The 21917-nt window shown below is 40.7% G+C and overlaps 1 protein-coding gene across 6 annotated transcripts in view; it reads right to left on the bottom strand.

Annotated features, from left to right (window-relative positions):
* Positions 1 to 1299: 1299 nt before the first annotated feature.
* PDS5A (PDS5 cohesin associated factor A) overlaps positions 1300 to 21917 on the bottom strand; it is an 86654-nt gene continuing 66036 nt past the window's right edge. For 2 of the 6 annotated variants that reach the window (XM_051789913.1, XM_051789914.1), the window contains exons 27-34: positions 21618 to 21750; positions 20859 to 20978; positions 19655 to 19717; positions 16959 to 17098; positions 15675 to 15780; positions 12846 to 13198; positions 11653 to 11803; positions 9866 to 11068 (exon numbers count right to left, since the gene is read on the bottom strand). In XM_051789913.1, the coding sequence (XP_051645873.1) occupies positions 11033 to 11068; positions 11653 to 11803; positions 12846 to 13198; positions 15675 to 15780; positions 16959 to 17098; positions 19655 to 19717; positions 20859 to 20978; positions 21618 to 21750 (1102 nt within the window). In that variant the 3' untranslated portion in view covers positions 9866 to 11032. Of the gene's footprint in view, positions 5888 to 6259; positions 6367 to 9714; positions 9825 to 9865; positions 11069 to 11652; positions 11804 to 12845; positions 13199 to 15674; positions 15781 to 16958; positions 17099 to 19654; positions 19718 to 20858; positions 20979 to 21617; positions 21751 to 21917 lie in introns of those variants that run through there. The other 4 variants (XR_007904894.1, XR_007904893.1, XR_007904892.1 and 1 more) reach the window with 4 other exon arrangements.

Here is a 21917-nt window from a genome sequence, read left to right on the forward strand (position 1 = left end):
TGACTTTTCTAGTAAATATATATTTACCAATAAATACTGCAGGAGGTTGCTTCCTAAGCGTCAGACTTCCTGTAGAAGAGGAGGGGGGGCGGGGGGCTGGAATGCAGCATCAGTGTTTTTTGTCTTGAAAATAAAAACTACACAAACACTTTTGTACACAAATAATTTTTAAAATAAACACACATTTTAAAAGATGTTGATTTTCACTGGGAATGCTTAACAATAAATGCATGTTTCCCTGAAAACAGTTTTCATTTTATTTCTGGCAATTTAGATTGTTCTGAGATAACAGGGTCTACTGCCTCCATGTCAGTAACAAGAGAGAAAGAGATGATCATTTTCATGGTGCATCTTAATAGTTTTTAAGAAGAAAATTGTGTAAATATAAGTTGTGTAATGGAAGGGTGTGTTATTTCAGTGAGGACTGCCTCTTGTGATGGTCTGGGAAATACAGGTACAGCTGCAACACCTTGTGTATCCCTTCAAAGGCTGCATCTGAAGGAACAAAGCCAGTAACTCACAGAGGAAAAACAACTCTTTGGATTTTCCAGCACCACTCATGTTCATGTCATCTGTGTGCATTTTAAACTATGTACCTCATATAAACTGCAGTTGGTTCTTGCACTGGGAGGTGACAGCCTGTTGGGTAATAACAGTGCCCTGGTGTTCAGCTGTGGAAGAATCTAGTAGAGATCACAGCTGTGGATTTGCTACCAGCACAAACTATTCATTTTGGCATTTGTCAACATTTGTTAAATGGAGTAAAGCAGTTTGAAGACAGTGGCTGTGCAGCTGAAGCAACGAGCAGCGAGTTTGTTGTGGAGCTGGTTGTAATTTCAGATCTGTGTCCCATCTTCAGGTGTGTGTTTGTCCTTGGGCAGGTTTTGCAGGTTTCTGGGCAGGCTCTAACAGCTGGGATAGTGCTGCACAGTTTTATGGTGTAAGATGATGTTTGGATTTTTTGTTTATTTTACTGTCATCGGGAGCTGTGTCGTATTGTGGTACCTCATTTTTTAAGAGGGGTGAGGGAGAGGGAGCACTCCCCAGCCCCCCTCTCCTGTGGGTGAGGGCTTCTCTTAGCCTGACATCAATTCAGAGAAACAAAAAAAAAATGAAATCTATATTTCCTAATTCCTGTAGTTAGACACTGACATGAGTAACTGAGAGCTGCTTTATACTGAAATACTTGTGAAGTTGTCCAACAGCCTTGTCATTTCTTCCAGCCCCCCAAAACTGGAAGCGAGTTCACAGCTGAAATGGACTGATGGTGCTTGCTAGCTTGACTCGTCCTGTACTTACTTTTCTGTTTCAGTGGCTGTAATACTGACACATTTGGCTCTCAGGCGGGTAACTGATACCTCCAATACAGCAAATCCAGGATTTTAAATTGTTTTTAAGGTCAAGTCTGGATCTGGAGCACCCGTGTCTGGTATAATGTCAAATAAATTACATTGCTTCACTTAGTGGCTGCTTTGTGTTGAAATACATGAAGTCTTTAGGTGGGTTTGTGACAACCTCATATAAAATAAAGGGTAATCAGCAGGGATGGTGAGGCAAATACGAGTGTGGTCGTGCTGGGGGGGAAAGGTGGGAGAGAAGCTGTTCTATGCTGATGTTACCTGAGCCACCAGACCCTTTAGCAACCCAAGTCCTCCATGTACAGCTGCCTTCGCTTGCAAGTGTGGTGCAGGGCACCTACAGCGGGTGGGAAAAGGGACAGTGCTTTGCTTTCCCTGCCCTGGTCTCTTCCCTTCCTCCATCTTTCCCAAATCCTCTTCTCACAGCTGGCAGTTTAAGAGTGTGATAGACAGCGAGTAGTCAAAGTTCCTGCTGATCCTAAGAGGTTTGGGAAGTTCCCTGCAGCTCAGCCATGTTACTGTTTCAGGGCAAAACTGGCTGTCCCCATTTTTAAACACCTACCTGCTGCCTGGGTGCAGAGGTGGGTAGGAGGGTGGCTTTCTTAAAGCAGGAACATTTTACTGGTTACAGCCCAAAAAGATAAAAGCCAGTTATGCTCCAGTATGGATTTTGGTTCAAAAAAAGGCCTGGAACTGGCTGGTCCCATTTCACGCTGCAGTCAGCCATAACAAAGAGCGAGCACTGGAAATCATGTAATGGCCACAGCTTTATGTTTCCCTCAGCATAAGGCTGAAGAGCCAACACCAGACACAAAGCAGGTCCCAGGTGTTACTGGATGTGCTGGCGATCACATTTTCACCTTGCTGTGAAAAACCGTGGTGTGTGAAGTGATTTATCTGTGTAGAAAGTGGTTTAAAACGCTGTCAGTTCAAATAGAATGAAAACACCTGATATTTATGGCTTTTACTGTTAAAGAGGAAACAAGAAATTAATCCTGTATATGAACTTCCTACAGGTGAATGACCTGCTGGGATGGGGGCAAGAGGGACAGATGTTCTCCCTCTTTTGCTTGGCATACATGTTGCCCTCTATAACTTATTCCACATTGAAGTCCTCCAGTGGTCTGAACCACATCAAAAATACAAGGGTAAACTGTCTCCAGGCCATACTTGTCAGGAAAGAGAACTGTTCAGCAGCAGACGTATGAACAAAGTAGTTACCAAAAGTTACTATACTGAGGTGGAGGGGGAAAAAACAAAAGCACAAACCAACCCCAAAAGGTTCTTAAAAACAGAGGGAAAGAGTTGTTCTTTGTGTTGATCAAGTGCCATTCTTTTCTCATGGTTCTCATCTGTGAGAGTCATCAAGGGGAAGAGCAGAGTCCTGCACCTGGGGAGGAACGATCTCAGGCACCAGTACAGGCTGGGGCAACTGGAAAGCAACTCTGCAGAGACGAACCTGGGGATTCAGGGTCTGGACCAAGTTGAACATGAGCCACTAACCTCTACTTTTGAAAAAGGCAGCAAACTGTCCTGGGCTGCATTAAGCCAAGTGTCACCAGCAGGCTGAAGGAGGCACATGGAGTGGGAGTGCCAGGTCCTGCTCTGATGGGCTGGGCTGGAGGCAGCTGGCTGTCCACACAAGCGACTGTGGACTAAGGGGTCTGTGTCTGTTCAATGTCGCTGCAAAAGAAGCAAATAGACACAAAAGGGCCACATCCTGTAGACCTGAAATGACAAAGCCCTCTCAATAGCAAAAAGGTTAAAAAAACCCCTCACCAACAAAAACCCAAATGCCAACAAAAAACCAACCCACATTTTGGCTTAAAGTTACGATGTTTTGGAAAGAAAGCAGCTCATTGATGCAGAATCAAATTACATTCTGGTATCATCTTGGCCAACTGCTTTGGGCAGCATCCAAAACCATCCTCAAGAAACAGTTCACGTAAGGAAATGCTTAGAGCAGGAACCCTGCCCTGCTCCCCGGCAAAGACTAAGAGTATCCTTGGCATGTGGTGCGGTTCCTATGTGGCAGGGGGAAGGGGCTTGGGCACTTGGGTAAGTGGTCTTTTGGAGGAGGAACCCATTACCATTTCAAGGCAATGAAGAGTGACCAAATGAAAAATAGATTTGAGCTCCTGAGATCTGAAGAAGACGGCAAGTCGGTCTTACTAAATTTAGTAGGAAGGCCCCTATACCTGTTCTTGTAGCTCTGGGGGTGGAAGTGCCCTCACAAATAGCCAAACAGTATCTAATACCTGATGGTTATGTGGGAAAGCACTGTGCTGGTCAGACACAACATGCTTGGAGAAACTGTGTAGGAGATGCAGTGGTGCCACAGCACTGGTGGTGCCCATCCCCCTTTCCACAGGCACAAAAAAAAGCCTCAGGGAGTTTACAGACAGCCTGGGGGGAGGATGAGTTAAGGGGGTGGATGCAGCAACTGGCATTTTAGCTGTGACCAGGTCATGTACAAGGGACATGATCTCAGGTTGGTATTAAGTGGTTGGGAGTAAGTTTGGCCTGGAAATACTCCGATACTCTAAAATCTCACCAGGAAAACGGCTTTGAAACTTGGAAAGCCACAGAGATGACGGTGTGTACCTCATGGTCAACACAACAGGACTGTAAATGCCACTGTGAGCTTCTATGTACAGTGTATGAGGGTTTGGTGATTCACACACTGTGTAAACCAGAAAGAATTGAAAATACACCCTCCTTCTGGGTGGGGGGATGCTGGATCTCCTGTGATAGCTTGTTATAGTCCAGACGACCAGAAAAACTTTCCTCAAGCATCTGGAGATTTGGCTATTCAGTGCATGTTGACAGACTCTGAGGCAGTTCCTGAGGTGACAGTGTGGCTCCCAGGCTGGGTGACAGCACAGTAACACACAAGTTAGAGAACCTGCATGGCAGGTGCACTGTGAGAAACACCCACCTGACAAAGGGTGTAACAGCAGCAACCAGTGCTGACCTAGGGAGGATACCTGCTCTGAACGTCGGGTCTTTGTGGGAAAAGCAGAGTTGAAAAGCCTGTTACTAAAGCAGAGCCTGATAAACTGTGAAGTGCAGGCCCCCCACAAGTATCAGAAATGAATCATGGCATGGAGTCTGCTTTCTCCCCAAATCCTTTTATGCTCAAAGCTAAGCTCATGTAGATGGAAATGAGAAGGTAATGCAGAAGATCAACGTGCAGGCACGGCTGGATTAAGCAAAGGGAGTCTGGAAGAACAGCTGGGAAGCAATGTACTGCAGTTGGAAGACTCAGAAAAGGGGATCAGAAAGGGCACTGAGGAAAGGTACAGAGCTATTGTGGTCACACCCACACCAAGACTGTGCATAGCAGCTTCCTTGTCCATGTCCCAGCCTGAATCCTGTCCTGGTGTAACAGTATATGGAAAAATAAACAATGGTTGCTGCTACCACCATCCAGAATAATTTATCCAGACTACAAATTGCTCTCTCCTTTCCTGGGAACACTCAGGGATTGAAGGAGGTGATGTCCTGAACTACTTGAGTAGTGACAGCCTCTGCTAATTTCACAGGAAGTGGAGAAGACCTTATCTGTGGGCAGCAGGGAGCACAGGGCACCCTGCATGCACTCTGGAGACAGCACATAACTGATGGCTCAGACCTCGGCCACCAGCACAAACCTGGCTTGTTTCTGGTTTGGGGGCAGTACTGAGATGAATGATACAGAGGCACCTGAATATATGCCAAAGTAAATGGTAGTCTCAGTTTTCACTCATACCACAGAGCAAAATATTCTGCGTGTCCCAGCTTTCCCTGGGGTAGGGAGCAGGACTACGTGCCCGCTGCCCAGCCAGATGCTGGCTATTGCAACTGTGCCATGCCAAGGTAAGAAATCAGATGATTGCCTATGAAGTTTCTAAAGCACGCAGTGACTCCCCACCTGCTTTACAGCCAAGAGAAACTCAGCCATGATCACCCACCATCTCTTTCTTCAGAAGCTTTGGTGCATCATAGCCAACACATCAATTTCTGTTTCCAGGGCAATGAAAGAAGAATTAAATGCCTGAACTTAAGGAGCAAAACATGTATTTCTTGTTCTGGAACACACCTGTCTTGCAGCGTTATGCACACACACCTGAGCTCTCGTGGCTGGCAGGGTGGCAGGAGGACGCTCAATGTACCAAAGCAATTTGGTCACGCTTCTTGCCTGAGCTGGCACACTGCTGAGACTGCACTGCTGCCAGCACAACTTCAGCAAGTTAAAAATTAGCTTGGATAACCTCTGTGCTCCCACTGAAAAACAGACACGTCTCTCCTGTTGGCTGTCCATTTGTGTTACCGTGGATGTTTCTGCTCTGCTGACCATGGATGTAGCTGCGCAGTTGAGGAATCTTCCAGGTTCAGAGTTGAACGGCTTCTTAGAATCTTTTTTTGCCAAAGCTGAAGGGGTCACCGTGAGCCTGACTTCCTCCTGTTGGCTTGTAACACCTGCCACTGCTGTCTGACATTCCCCTGATAAGTTTGTCATGACTTTCACTAGGCAGGGAGAAGGTGCCCTGTTGTGGGTCAGAAAGGTGTTTCCATCACGTTAACAAGACTTTTTCCAGGGCAGTGGTATGATGACTGCACACTGCCTGGTATGATACCAAGGCGGCAAAGAACACGCTCACAGCACCTTCTGGCATGTGATGCTGTCTGAGTTCAGGTGTGATGCTGCTCCCACCAACTACTGGAGGACACATGGCTGTGCCTTCGGCTCTTGCAGCCCAGGCAAGCAGGAGGTTGTCTGAACTGCAACAAGCTTTTGCCTGTGGTCCCACTCATTTCTTTACAAGCAGGTGCACATGCCAAAAACTTGCTCATCTCCTTTTAGACTGCAAAAAAATAAGGCTGCGAACTTCCCTGGAGTGAGGGATGTTCCTACTCTGAATTTGAAGTATACTGGGGAGTCAGATTTGTGAAAGTAGTCATCCTGCAGGTCACCACACTGACTCGGTGCTAAGGAATCTCTGATGGGAGCTGTGGAACTGGCCACCTGCAGTTAGAAGCAGATCACAGAGTGTGAGATTGAAGGGAGAAACTGGGTCACTCGCACCCTTTGGTCTCTCATGTAGTAAACTACAGGAATAGGAAATTTGGACCCACTCCCCTGACTCATGCTGTACAGCAGGGAAGGGAGAGGCTGTCAGCAATCACCTGAGAAGCCTGGTCTTGTTTGCTGCCTTCCAGGAATGGAGGCAAATCGATCCAGGGAATGTCTGGATTAAAAACTTAAAGAACAGAAGCTGCTGCTGGTTTTTGAAGTTTAAGAGTATTTTATCTTACTGTTTAAGCTTTCTTCTGGCTATCTGACTACCTGGGGTACTCATCAGCAGGATGATTCCCTCCTCGTCAGTAATTTAAGCTTCAGGGGCTTCAAGGGACCCACCAAGTCCTGCTGTACAGAAGAACTTTGCTACTGCCTTTTAACACCTTGCTATTCCCTGTGCAAACCTGTTCCCTGGGCTGAGACTAGTTACTCTGACTAATGCTTGGTTATCAGCTATGCACACCTGCAGCCTGGCTGGAAAGTCGACTTCATAGTCCAGTTTTAGTCTGGGCTATTTCCCTGACCACCAATTTGGGACTTGATTTCCCAGCACAAACAGAACTATGACTGCTGATAAATACAGTAGTGGAGCACACATGCAAGAGAACTAGGTTCCACATGGATGATTTCTTTAAGAAGCAAGTTTCCTACATATTGCAAATGTTTGGTGATACCATATCTTTCTGTATCTTTAGAGGAAACAGTTCAGCTGTGACAGTCCCACTAGTTAATTTGACACTCAAGAGCCAGTTTAATGCTGAACTTGGTCCAACAATGTGAGCCAAGTATCTAAAAGCTGGAAGTGCATTTTAGATAAGGTTTTGTTATTTATCAGTTCTAAAACTTACAGGGCTTGTCAGCATGTGCAGAAAAGGTTTGTATGCATATTGTTTTTCCTGTTTAAGATTGCTCTAGACAACATTATTATTTTATCCAAAACAACTATTCAGATTCAGTTTTGTTGAGTGGTAGAGGTTTAATTTAGTATGTTACAAAGTATGTTCTCAGAAGAGCCTTCCTGTCTTACTGTGATGAAAGCCATGCACTCCAGGCATCAGAGAACACAAAGAAACAGAAAGAACTGTTTGTCTGCTAAGAAACACAGCCACACATTTATGAAGATGAGAACTTAAAGATGATAAGAACTTGGCTCTAACTACGTAACTGAATGTGAAACTCAGCACCTCTAAATCCTACACTGGGTAAAAGCCATAAAGACTGGGTTTTATCGGGCTTTCTCTTTATCGCACATTAACAAGGGAAGAACTCTGAGCATCAGTTTCCTTATTACAATGAGAAAATCCTCACTCTGATGTAAAACATTTGAAAACCCCATGTATGGCCATGTACAACCCCACACACCTTTTTTTGAATAATTTGCCTCCCATTCTCCAGTTTTATTCTGATTGCTCTTCAACAGAGTTTATTTTTAAAGCCTCATAAGTACTAGCAATGCATAAATTATGTATGTATAAGAATGATGTCTGTGCTTTCTATATCCAGGCTGAGCTGGTCAAGGGAGGGCATTGTCCTGCTCTGCACTGCACTAGGGAGGCCTCACCTTGAATATTGTGTGCAGTTTTGGGCACCACAATATAAGAAAGATATGAAACTCTTAGAGAGCGTCCAAAGGAGGGCAATGAAGATGGTGAAGGGCCTCGAGGAGAAGCTGTATGAGGAGCAGCTGAGGGCACTTGTTCTGTTCAGCCTGGAGAAGAGGAGACTGAGGGGAGACCTCATTGCAGTCACAACTTCCTTGTGAGGGGAAGAGGAGGGGCAGGCACTGATCTCTTCTCTGTGGTGACCAGTGACAGGACCTGAGGGAATGGCCTGAGATTGTGTCAGGGAAGGTTTAGATTGGAGATTAGAAAAAGGTTCTTCCCCCAGAGGGGGGTTTGGGCACTGGAACAGACTCCCCAGGGAAGTGGTCACAGCCTCAAGCCTGACAGAGGTCAAGAAGTGTTTGGACAATACTCTCAGGCACATGGTGTGACTCTTGGGATGGTCCTGTGCAGGGCTAAGAGTTGGACTGGATGATCCTTTTGGGTCCCTTCCAACTTAGCCCATTCTGTGATTCTATGAATGTGCTGTGACTGCTCAGTGTCCCCTGGCCTTCGGGGACACTGCTCTGACAGAAAGGTGTCCACCACTGAGGCAACCCTGAACAGCACCACGGCTGCTCTCAGGACTTTGGCAAGGGAAAAGTGGGGGCAGGCAGAGAAATGCTGTACATAACCTTGTCTGGGGTAAGTTCTGAAAAGAAACCAGTGGATCACCACTAGACATTTCCTATAGTTTTTGTAAGCTGCATTTTGGCTTAAAGCTGCATTTTGCCCAGCATAATTTACTTCATGAATGTACCAAATGACTCCATTGATAATCAACATGTAGAAGTAACTCAGATGTCCACTTAAAAAAACACGGGAGAAAGAGACTCCATTTGCAGAAAGACAACTGCAAACCCTGCTCTGAGCATGGCACTGAACCTTCTGAAACCCCTTGTAACCTAAATTATTCTATCATGATTCCTTGAGTAACTTGACATTTGAACTGATTATATAACTGAACAAAAACGAAAAAAAAAGGAAAAAATCAAAAAATTATCCACTTCACAAAAATCAAAGCTTTTGGAAACAAATCTGAATATTTGCAAGATTTGTCAAGTCCAGATTTCAAATCACTGTTAGAGGCACACCACTAGGTACCAGAACTCATTTCTAAAAGCAAGTTTCTTTTTCAGGTTTCCCAAAAACTTCGAACTAAAACATTTTAAAATTAGTTTAAATCAAAGTGTTGTAACTTTCATGAGAGAGAAGTATTTGACCAGAGCCTAAAAAGAAACTGCATTATGATCAGTAAATCCATCTTGTGAAAGATTTCAGTTTTAGAAATCAAACTCCTGATGGATGCGTAATTAAATGCTTTTAAAATCTCCTGGTCTCCCTCTGTAAAAAGCATTTCAAATCCCTCAAGTCAAAGCATCACAGATTGCTTTAGAAGGAGAGCTGCACACACCACTTTATGCACAGTCTCATTTTCTGTTAGACAGGAAAAATAACACACATTGTTACACTCGGTAAGAAAGACTTAGTCATTGTTCAAGAGCACACAACCCATTGTAGGAGGACAAGTAATCCTTAACTAATGTCACCAGCTCTTCTATAATGAATCCAGGGATTTCAAAACAATTAGCAGAAGAGAAATGGGGAACTGAGGCACTGGGAAACAAAGCAAACTCTTCACTGTCACTCTGCAGACCAACCCCCTTCACAAGATAAAGCACTGTAACTTTACCTAAAAAACTTGTCTCTTAAGCTACTTAACTGTCTGCATTACAACTTCTTTGCTCCATACAGTATTTCTATGAATGTCCAAGTCTATGCACAGATATAGCAATTTGTTTTCTGTGAAAGAAAAAAAAAAAAGTTAAAAAAAGACCGCCATGTGACACCTAGAAGCGTTTATTTTATGCAACAAACTTAAATATGATCATGTGTACATAAAAGTGTACACTGTATCTATGCTGAACAATGCCAGGAAACATAATATTGATGCAACAATCTTCTAAAATAAACATTAAAAAATGAGCCTGGACAGGAAGACAAAATGCAAAACAGACTTACGTCCAATCAGCACAATGCTTAAAATTGAGAGCAATCCTAAACATTTCCAACTTTCCTTACAAAGCTGCCAAAGTCCAACTATTTTTAAAAATTGATTTTTTTTTTCTTTACATCAATAATAAAAATCTGGTGACAAACATTATAAAATCAAATGCTGGACTGTCTTTACTCCTTTAAAATTTAGAATATTCCAACAGAACCGCAGGAGTAAAAACACTTAAAAGTGATATATGTTTTTATAAAACAAACATCAATATGTACAATTATTGCAAATTATATTAAACTAAAATGGAGGGGGAAATTAAAAAATGAAATGTCTACTTGCGAATTAATAATAATTTTAAGTGATTACTTTCCCACTCTGATAAAAATCAGAAAGCAACATTTATAAAATTGCCACCACATGACTTTTCATAGCAGGGAACTGAAATCTGTACATCTTATTTTTGCAGAAAAGTAGGCAGGCAGAAAGAATTATACATAAAACAGTCTCCAAAGGTAAAGCAAAAAAAATTTTTTTGTGATTTTTTTCTGACTCTAGTCTTGTTTAAAATCCATTCAGTAGACTTCTACCTTTTCTGTGAAACATGGGAATACCTGGCTCTAGGATCATGAATTTTCAATGTCAGTGTAAGGACTTTCTCTGACTTTCTTTAAAAAAAAATGCAGCATGAAAATTAATGGTGTAAATACACTTTTAAACTCCAGAATGCAGGAACTGGAACCAAGTGTTAAGCAATTTGCTTAATTATTGACTTTTCATAAAAAAAGTCTCTGGGGAAATAAGTACAGATGCTTTTAGCCTCTTTCTCAAGAGTTTCTGCTTTACATTTCCATTGAGAAGGATTAATTTCATGTGAAAGGGAAGCATAGTTTTCCTTCTGGTTTCAGAGCTGAAAGCTGTGTGTTTTGAAGTAATTTCAGTTCCTGTACAGGAAATTTCTGAATCCTAGTTTTGCAGAAGCTTGGAGCATGCCTTTATTTGGCCTTCATTTCCTCCCTTTTCGAGCAAGTTTTCTTTTTACCTATATGGGGGCAGAAAGGAAAATACAAGTTAACTGTAAGGACACTGAAATTACAATTGATTCAGAATCAAATCCTACCAAATATTGTTTACATTTTGGCTTTTACAGTCTTTATACTGTGATTCTTCCAACTCTATCTTATCTCTTCTCCACAATTACATAATTAATTGAATACAGCTGAATTTCGATACTGTACAGCACAACTTCCTGATAAACTCTGAAATACACAAGTCGAATTGTGCATTTCATAATTCCACAACTGAGTAATGTTTTTTCAGCATAAACAAAAATAGTTATCTAATGCTTTCACTGGAATTGAGAATAAGAACAGTAACTTCTTCTAATTAACTATAATTACCCAGGCTTATAAAAATAGCCTATCTTATTTCAGAACAAGCACTACTTCAAATGTTTTCCAAGTATTTACAGTAACTTGTATATTTCTACTTAAAAGCAAAGAAACCTATCAGACACAGCTGTTTTTACACACATTTTTTTCTAGATGACAAATTTCTTTGATTTGTTACTGTATAAGCTACAATAAAAAACTCAGAGAATTGTCCTATATAAGATGCCTGCTACACCTTAAGGAAGCCTCCCTCTGCTATCTCTGTATCCTCAGTATCTTCCTGGCTGCTCCCACAGGCCTTAAAAAGATCCATTGCATTTTGGGAGTATTCTGGACTTGAGTCTATCTCCAACAGTGAATCTCCATCACTTCCAAGCACCTGGCTTCTGAAAAACGTTAACAATGTTTTGGTATTTTGTCCAAGAAACACTGAGACATTACATATTTTAAAGATGCTATCTGATACAAGTGGCTTATTAAAGGCTATGGATAGTGGAATTTGTTCTGAAGACTTAATTTGTTGTATAAAACAAGCATTGCAAAGCAGTACACAAACATGACACTCTTCACAGATTGAACATTTTACTACTGTATAAACCTTGCTTTGAGAAGAAAAGGTAATTATTTTTGATCAAGGTTCTCTGCAAGATCTTGAACTTAACAAAATCTTCAGAAAGAAAGTATTCCAATTATACTTTCTTCCTTTAGATTAATTTGTGATTTTTTTACAGCACACTGGTTTGCTGACCTTACTGCTCTACCACTTTTGCATTGAAGTTATTAATGTATCAGATCCAGCAAAACAAACTTCTCGGTGTTTATGCACATTTATAATTTGCTTACATTTAAATACCAGAATATAGAAAAATAAATTATCATCCAAGAGCTGTTTTGTAGTTTATGCAGTTTCAAATTTTGATTTACTTAAAATAGATACTAAAATCCTGTTAATATTAAACAAGCACAGACCCAAAAGACCAGAAAATAGTTACAGTTAGAATTACAATATTTTTCTGTTCATTAAAGATAGTAATTTATCAAGTCTTTGCTATCAGTGAAGCAGAGCAGTGTACCTGAATGCCTGTGTACCTGGCATTAATGAATGCACTGAAAAATCTTTAGCTCTTTGTTCTTTTACACAGCAATGCTAGTAAGGGGAACCAGGATGCAACAGACAAAAACCCCAAACTGGTGAAAACAGGTAAGTTTATCTTGTTCTGATTAAACAAATTCATTTCTCCAATTCCAGCTGCCTTCCCCTACTTACTTTGAAAGTTAGAACTCAACATGACACATGGTGGATCATGGTGTCCACTGTGGTTTAGTTGTGCCCTCAGCTATTCTAGATTTGTTATAATTGCAAATGCAGGGTCTTGAGACAGGAAAGGACCACCCCACCGATGCATTTCATTATTTATTTATTTTTACCTCTGTAGATCAATTTGTCTCTGTGCTGCCGCTGGCTTTTTCGCTGTGTCTTGCTGTTTTGGTGCTTTGGCATTACCTGCCTCTAAACTCCCTGGACTTTCTTGATTGGCTGCTGCTCTCTTCCTTCCCCTGACAGGTGGTTTGTTTGTTTCCTCGTTTTTTGCAGTGGTACCCTGAGGTTCCGGTTTGGTTGGTCGCCCTCTTCTGGTTTTTGCTGCTAGCGATGGGCCTGTTTCATCTACACTTTTTTCTTCTGTTTTTTGATGAATATTCTCAGTTCCAGATGCTGTTGCTGTTCTTTTTTTCCCACGTTCAGTGCTGTTTCCTTGTGTAGCCTGATCAGAATTAATCTCCTAGAAAATAAAAGTCATGAATGTAAAGGAAAAAAGATTCCCAAAGGCAAACTCAAATTGTGACCTCTCTCCAACAGAAATAAGAGGTTTTTTAAACTTTTTTAAGTGTTCTTATAAAACACATCACACGGTCTTAGATCTAGTAAGAAGTTTTTTACTAGATGGGATTTTGGACATTCTTCTTGCAAAAAGATTTTCTGAATCATCTGTAATATCTGCACCCAATGAACCTTTCAGTTGCTTGAGAGAGAGATTACTGTAAGACTAATAATTTCAGCTCCTCCCATGACAGTTCTTCTGGACAAGCTCCTTTTACTGCCTCTTTGTCAAATGACAGGAGAGAACTGAGGAACAAAAATAATGATTCCAATACAGCAAATTATATTTACTTCAATATGTGCAAATTTTGAGACCAACATTCAGTAACGGTGCAGATTACCAAAGTCCTAAGTGCCAGTAAAAAAACCTCAAGGCTTACAGGGGATAAAGGAAGTAAGACCAAACCATAAATGAAACTTGCAGTCTTTGTTAATTCAGTCATGCCTGAATAGGTATGGCCTACATGCACGTTTTTCTCCATACAGTGAATAAGGCAATGGACATGATTAAATACCATGAAGCCACATCTGTACATGTGAAACAGAAAGGGTGGTGGCACTGTACATCTCTACACAGAGCAGTATTCACATGGAAACAAAGAGGAAGGAACTGGATGCTAAGCCTTCATTTGAACATTGACTTCCAAAACAGTTAGGAGAAGGGGTAGAGAAAAGGGTACTAAAGAAGTATGGCTGGGATGACTTAGCAATTTCAAACAAACCAATTAACGTCACTCACTATCCTAAGCACTGTGTCTGAACCAAGGACTTTTTTTTTTAACATTCTATCATTATTTCTTAAGTGTTCAAACGAGTCAGGCAGTCTCTGTAATCTTTATTACTGTTTTAGCACTTCATAGCAGACATTTACAATTGCTATTCATAAGAACTTTACAGATAACCACTCTTTGAAATTTCAACTTCAAGAACCTGGAAATCATTTTTGAAAATTTACTTTATATACACTTTCCCTAACTTTTCTATGTGATGGTATAAATCCAAACCACCTGCTTATCACTCTGATTTCTTCTAATCAAAAGAGACTGAGCAGATATTTAACTTCTTAAAATGTGTACAGCATAATCCATCTAAGTATCCCTACATTATTACAAAAGTCTATTTTAAATCACTGAATCATCCAGGTTGAAAGTGATCTTTGGAAACCATCTTGTCAAATTTTCTGATGCAGGCAGGGCCTCAGGGGTTATCCAGGGCCCTTGACAAGCCAAGCTGTGAACAGTGACATTTCACCACTTTTCCGGGCAGCCTATACCACTATCACAATGTAGATTTTTTAAATATTTTTTTTTCACTTGCATCCAGATAGAATTTCCCCTGAATCAACTTCTGGCTGTAGCCATTTGTTCTGTGAGCATGCAGCCTCGAGAAGAATGCTTCCATCTTTTCCATACCTTTTAGATACTGAAAGGTTGATTGATCCTCTCCAAGGCTTCTCTTCTCTACGCAGAACAAACCCAACACTTTCAACCTTTCAATACGACAACACCTCCAAGCCTTTATCACCTTGGTGGCCCCCTGCAAAGCTCTCCAGTTTTTCAATATCTCAAACTGGAGAGGATACAGTATTCCAGACACAACATTGCAGGTATGGCCTACTGAATGCCAAATAGGGTGGACTAAGGCATCCCTCACTCTGCTGGCTATGCTCCTGCTGACACAGCCCAGACCCAGCTTGCCCTCACTGCTGCCAAGGCACTCTGCTGACCCACACTGTGTTGGTTGTCCATGGGAAATGGTCCCCCAGGTCCTTCCTGGCCAACCTACTCTCGAGCCAGGCAGATCCAGCGTGCTGTACAGCTGCTTGAGCTTAATCTATCCCAGGTGCAGGACTCAACTGTGTTAAACTTCATTCTACTGTATGGTTTAGAGGTTAAAAAATGATGATTTACACATGTTGTTCACTCTCTAATGGAAGGGGGGAGAAGCATAAAAATATTTTAAAAAGTTTAAGTAACATTTCAGTTAGATCCAAAAGTCAGATGTTTATTTCATGCCATAGGACCACTTGATATTTTCCTGGCAGCATCTTCAGTTAAAGCTACTACACACTTGAACCTTCACTCTGAATACCAGCCTTACTATTACTTATGCTGGAAAACACAGAATAAAGGTGGGAATATTTTGGAATTTTAGAATAGAACAAAGTCCATTTACATGAGCTCTAGGAATTACTCCAGATAAAATAAACAGTTTTAAAACTAAGGGGTCTTCTCTCAGGCTAGGAAACCGACAGAACTACATGAAATGAAACTGGATATGACCAGTTCCTCAGAGACCACCTGCAGTGGTGTGTACTGAATGAACTCCCAATGCCAAGCTTACTACAGACATACAGTCCATAAAATCCCCAGACATACCTTGTTTTTCACAGGTTCTGTCTTTGCTGGTGTGACTGAAATAATCCTCACAGGATTTTCATCATTTTCACTGACCCCGGTTTCTGATATATCTGAACTTTGTTCCCTGGAAGCATAATTGAATACAAAATAAAACCAAAATACACAGAAAAGAAGAAAAATGTTTGGAATTACTTTAAAAAAAGGGGGGAAATCAATACAAACAAGCTAAATTAATTTTAAAAGAATTGAATTTGCCAGAGACCACATTTAGATTTTCTTTCCCAGAAATGGGAAAGGTTTGAAAGGAATTGGCTAGTCATTGAGCCAAATCCCTCATCAGACACACCACCTTGCTTTTTGCAAACTTAAGACCAGAGCTCTAAAAGAGGCTGTGTTTCTTTTTCCAGACAGAAAAAGCTGATACTAGAAAAGGTAGTGAAGAATAAACACCAACAGTGCTAAAACTTCAAGTTAATTTACACAAACATATAATAGCTTTAAAACCAAAATAGTTAAAAAAATAAACAAGACTATTACAAATATATATCATGCACACTTATGAAACAAATTCTGAATGGAGTTACACTTCCCTTTGACCTTATGAATTGCAGCAACTAGAGCTGACTTTCCCTGCTTTCTTTAACCCTTTATCTAAGCCAGGTAGCCAATTGCAAAACAAATGAAACAATTTTAAAATTTGAAACTGTAAATTGTTTCTCCAGATTTACAATAAATATTGAAACTCTGGATTCACATAAAAATAATGCTTACTAAAAGAGACACTGAATATTGCAACCATATGTTGCATCTTTCCACTGAGATCCTGGTCTGCTTTGCCAAGGTCTTTTTAATCATTCTTAATCCTTAATAGATCAGAATATTTAATCTACAAAGTTTTCATCAAAAAAGCTGCTTGTAACCAATCAGGATTAATCAGAATTTATACATAAAAAATATGCAAGCTGCAAAATCTTTTTAGTACTAATTATGGCTGCTCTCTTCAATTAAAACATTTTTCTGATGTAAAAATGATTATTAACCACCAAAATTTCAGTCAGTACAGTGTCTCCTCTGTGGTATTATATGCAATTACAGGCAAGACACAGCTAAACACTGCACTGAATTTTTGTCTTCTAGAAAAACCACCCAAAACAAAAAGACCCCAACCCCATAAACTGAACCAATATGGAGACTTTACCTATTGAGAACTAACATATTTTTTAAAACCAAATCATCTTCTGTCCTAAAACTTGCAAGTAAAGGAAGTAAATAGCTGATGAAAGAAACTTCAAACTCCGTTACCTTGACCTGTTTCCTGCAGAAGCACTCAGCTCAGAGTTTACACTGCTTCCAGTCTCTGATCCTGTAGTTCTAATATATGGTCTTCTTCCAGTTGCAGATAATGGTTTGTTTACTGTACCTAATACACCAGTTGGTTTTGGCTGGAAAAAAATGTTTAGATCTTTAAAAATGACAATATTCCATTTTTAAAATACTTTGAGTATTTTAAAATACTTTTTCTGGATTAAAAGTCTTGATCACAATGCCATCAGTTTAAAGCTACAGACCTCATCTTTACTTAAAACCCACTGTCTATCCTACTTTTATTTCTCATAATTTAACAGCACTTTACTGATTGCCTTGCTCTCTCTCATGCTTTGAAGAGATAGCAGCTGGAGAATTTTCAACAACAGCCAAAATGTTAAGTAATAGAGTTGAGAGCCTCTGGGTAAGGATAAAGGGAAAAGCAAACAAAGAGGATATTGTGGGAGTCTACTATCAACCACCCAACCAGGACACCACCACCAATGAGTAATTCTACAAGGAATTATAGGATCTTTCTGGATCAACTGCCCTCGGTCTTATGGCCAACTCTGGCCCTGTATATGGGGACAGCAGACTTTGGGCTTCTGTAAGGTCTTCTGGGAATCTGCCTTGGAAGGTACTGGGATCCATGAATGCTGGCCACTTATTAAGAACCATCTCTTAAAAGTGCAGAAGCAGGCAATTCCAAAGTCTAAAAAGTCAAGGCAAGTGAGGCAGAAGGCCAGCCTGGCTGAGCAGGGATCTTCTTCTGGAACTTAGTCAGAAAAGGAAAGTGTACAGCCTTTGGAAGCAAGGACAGACAACATGGGAGTGCTACAGAGATGCTGTACACTATGGTGCTGTTCACCACCATAGGGAGAAAATTCACACAGCTAAAGCTTGGCTAAAGCTTGATTAGAGTTCAAGTTGGCCAGCGCTGTGAAGGACACAAAAGGGGCTTTTTCGAATATGTTAACAGCAAAAGGAGGATCAGAGAGAACACTGGGCCATTACTGAATGGGGCTGGTCACCTCACAAGCAGAGGGTGACGAAGCAGAAACATTTAACACCATCCTTGCCTCTGTCTTCAACACTGATGATGGGCTCTGGGCCCCCCAGAGCCCTGTGTTAAAAGAGGGGAACGATAAACAACCCCGGTTTCCTCAGCTGCTCCTTGTAAGACTTGTGCTCTCCTCAGCTGCTCCTTGCTCTAGACCCTTCACTTCTTTTGTTGTCCTTCTTTGGACATGCAGTAAACTGAGCTACTCAGTAAACTGAGCAAATAAATTATTGCATTATAGGAGTAATATGTTTAATTAAATGCTGCGCAGAATTAGCACTAGAATGGTGCAGCTACTGAACCTGCACCCAGTAACAGGTCACTTCTACAGAGATTGTTGCTTTTTTTTGTTGGCCAAATGTTTTCCAGCGTCTGTAATCTCTTTCTCCTGCCTGCTCCATCATAACTTCCACACATGGGAATGACTTTTTCCTGTGCAAATGTCTTAATTTATTAACTTGTGTCTCTAAGGAAATGTAAAATTACATGAAGAATGTGACGTGCCAGTTATGAAAACTTCCTTAACTCCTCTCCAGAGACAAAATAAAAAACTTACTGCTGCCTACTCAGCCTCATCACATCAGTCAATTCACCAGCCGTAGCAAGATCTAAACCACCACCACTGTATCAGAGAACCCCAAATAGATAGTGTTTACTTCTACAGCAGCTTTCTGCATATAACTATATAAATACAATATTTAAATATATCACAAATATGTAAATATAATAGTTAGGTTAGAACTCAATCTGGCCACTGCCATGAAAGATAATAAAAAGTGTTTTTACTAATACATTAACAACAAAAGGAGGGCCAAGGAAAACCTCCATGCTTTATTAGACATGGAAGGGAACACCATCACCAAGGATGAGGAAAAGGCTGAGGTACTTAATATCTTCTTTGTCTCTGTCTTTAACAGAAAAATCAGATATAGTCAGGCTACCCAGCCCCTGAGCTAGTAGGCAGGGACAAGGAGCAGAATAGATCCCCTGCAACCCAGGAGGAACCAGTTAGTAACCTGGTGTGCCACTTAGATGCTCACGTCTATGGGGCTGGATGGGATTCACCTGAGGGTACTGAGGGAGCTGACAGAATTGCTTGCCAAGCCACTCTCCATCATCTATCATCAGTCCTGTTAACAGGGGAGGTCCCAGATGACTAGAGGTTAGCCAGTGTGACACCCATCTACAAGAAGGGTTGGAAGGAGGATCTGGGAGAACTGCAGGCCTGTCAGCCTGACCTTGGTGGCCAGGAAGGTTATGGGATGGATTATCCTGAGCATGATCACATGGTATTTACAGGACAACCAGGGTATCAGGCCCAGCCAGTGTGGGTTTAGGAAAGGCAGGTCCTGCTTGACCAACCTGATTTCCTTTTACGATCAAGTGACCTGCCTAGTGGATGAGGAAAAGGCTGGGGATGTTGTCTGCCTGGACTACAGTAAAGCCTTGGATATTGTCTCCCAAAGCATTCTCCTGGAGAACCTGGCAGCTATGGCCTGGACAGGTGCACTCTTTACTGGCTGGATGACCAGGCCCAGAGAGTGGTGGTGAATGGTGTGACATCCAGCAGTCTAGAACATTTTAGAAATCACAAGTAATATTCAATGTCTTGTAACTTGACAAAATACAGTACCTTTCCTGTCAAAAGAAGAACCCTTGTCTCTTCTGAAATGTAATTCCTGTCATTGCAGAAATCCTGTATAAAAGGAAAAATCAGTTTGTATTTGATGTCTCAATTTTGCTGTTGTTTTTCTATATACACCCAACTGACTTATCAAATTACAAGTTACTGTCAAGTGTTAAAGATATTTCACACCATGCAACCTGCTGACAAATGAATCCATCTACTAAAGACAGGTCAAACTAGTACTTTGGAGGAGATTTGTAGTGAGCATTACTGAATGACAGTATGTCATACCTGAAGTTAGGACTAAAATTTTTCCTTCTTAAGTGAACATGAATCGTCTGACATGATGCAAAACTGTCCTATCTGTTCACTTGCATGTTTTTAACGGGAAGTCCGAAAAAAGGTTCCGTTTTCTCTAAACAAGTTGAAAGTTTTTACCTTTGTCACCCTGAGTACAGTTTACACAGACCAAACCCCTGAATCTTAATGAAGGCGGCTAGCAGAGACACCAGCTCACTGTTACATGGCACCTGCCATTTCATAATTAAACAGGCAACCAGATTCACCTTAAACAGACTTTTAAACAGAAAGGCTGTTAAAAAATCTAAGGCACTGAAAAATGTCAGCAAGTATAGTCTCCTGGACAATGAAAACATCAGGTCTGATCCAGAGAATTACTTGGGTTCCACTTCTACTTTTCAGAAGTGTGCCTCTTGGAGAGCAGTAGTGCCACTGCTGACAGCAGAGTTGCACTTGCCAAGACTATTACTAGGCAATAACAGGACTGACTTATACAGCAAGCAAAAGAGCCAAACTGACAAGCTACCGACAGATAGAAACACACCACAGATAACATTAAAAAAAGTTCCCTTTTTTGTCTGATTTGCATTCCAATTCAGATATACATTCAGAATATACATATATGCTCACATATTCAGATGCACTTGTAAAACACATTAATTAAATGATTCAGCAATATGTGCTAACATATCAGTATTTATTTCAATCAGTTCTCACCTGGTTAAAAACATTTCTGCCTCACGTTCTTAATAAACAGATAGCATAACATGCAGCTGATGTTAAAAAATTAAATGTTTGATGATAAAAGATGTATTTTCTCACTCAGTATGTTATGGAGATAACCAGCTCTCAATTATAAAAATCAGTGTATTTCCCCTTATTACTTCAGAAATTAAACTAACGAATTTACCTTTTCAGGTTGTGTAAAAAATTTGGTTGGCAATACAGGGTCCTTCGGTGAATCTGCATTGCACAAAGCACTTTTGCTGTTGATTACACATAGTGCTACATCACATACTGTGTAAAGTTTCTGAAGGGGAAAAAAAAAAGAAAAGCATGCTTTAGGAATTACTATTTTTACAGTGTACAGAGAATACAGTTCTTTAAAAAGTTTAAACCATGTGTTTAAATAACCACCACTAATGACGTATTTTGTAATCACATCATTAACCACACAACTGGCTCCTAAAACACATAGAGAAGTCCTCATTTTTCTTATGACACTGTTTATAAAAACTAGTAATACTTTACATGCCTATGCTCTACAATTGAAGCTCCTGCTCAATTGAATCACCATAAGTGGTTTCTCATCTCTTCTAGAAACTAACCGGTTTAACAGCAGCTGTATAATACAGTATTTCCTCCCCCAACAGCAGAAGATATGTAGACACCTAGACAGTAGGAGTTAAAATAAGGCAGGTAGTAACAGAAATATTTTTTTTTAAATTGTTTATTAACTTTATTACATGTTATGTACTGGATAAGGTCAGCAAGGTCCTGAAAGAATGAGATTGAAAACATACAGACAACGCTTGCAATTAACAGTCTCTCTAAAACACCATAAAAATGTCTGAGCTAGTGCTCTCAGATTTCCTGCAAATCCTGCTCATCAACTGCTTGTGAAACCCTCAGCTCATCACCCAGCACTAACGTGAATTGCATTTCTTACTTCATTGGCCTTTGGCTCATCAGGAGACTGAGCATCTCGGGTAAGCTTGATGTTTTCTGACATCTTTTTCATGAAGGCATGGCTATTGTTTTCATTCTTTGTCATTAAAACTTCAAGCATGAACCACAGGCACCTAAAATGTCATAAATACACAAGGAATTACACTCCAGGTTTTATACTGCAGCTCCTACATACAGTGAAGTCTTAAAAAATTTTGTCAGCAGTACTAGCTTTTTCTTAAGAAACCACAATCAATTTGAAGATATAAACAGATAACATCATCCAAAGGTGTAAACAGCA

This window comes from Manacus candei, unplaced genomic scaffold, assembly GCF_025592945.1.
Source record: "Manacus candei isolate 608988 ecotype Guabito, Panama unplaced genomic scaffold, ASM2559294v1 h1tg000028l, whole genome shotgun sequence".
Taxonomy (NCBI): Eukaryota; Metazoa; Chordata; class Aves; order Passeriformes; family Pipridae; genus Manacus; species Manacus candei.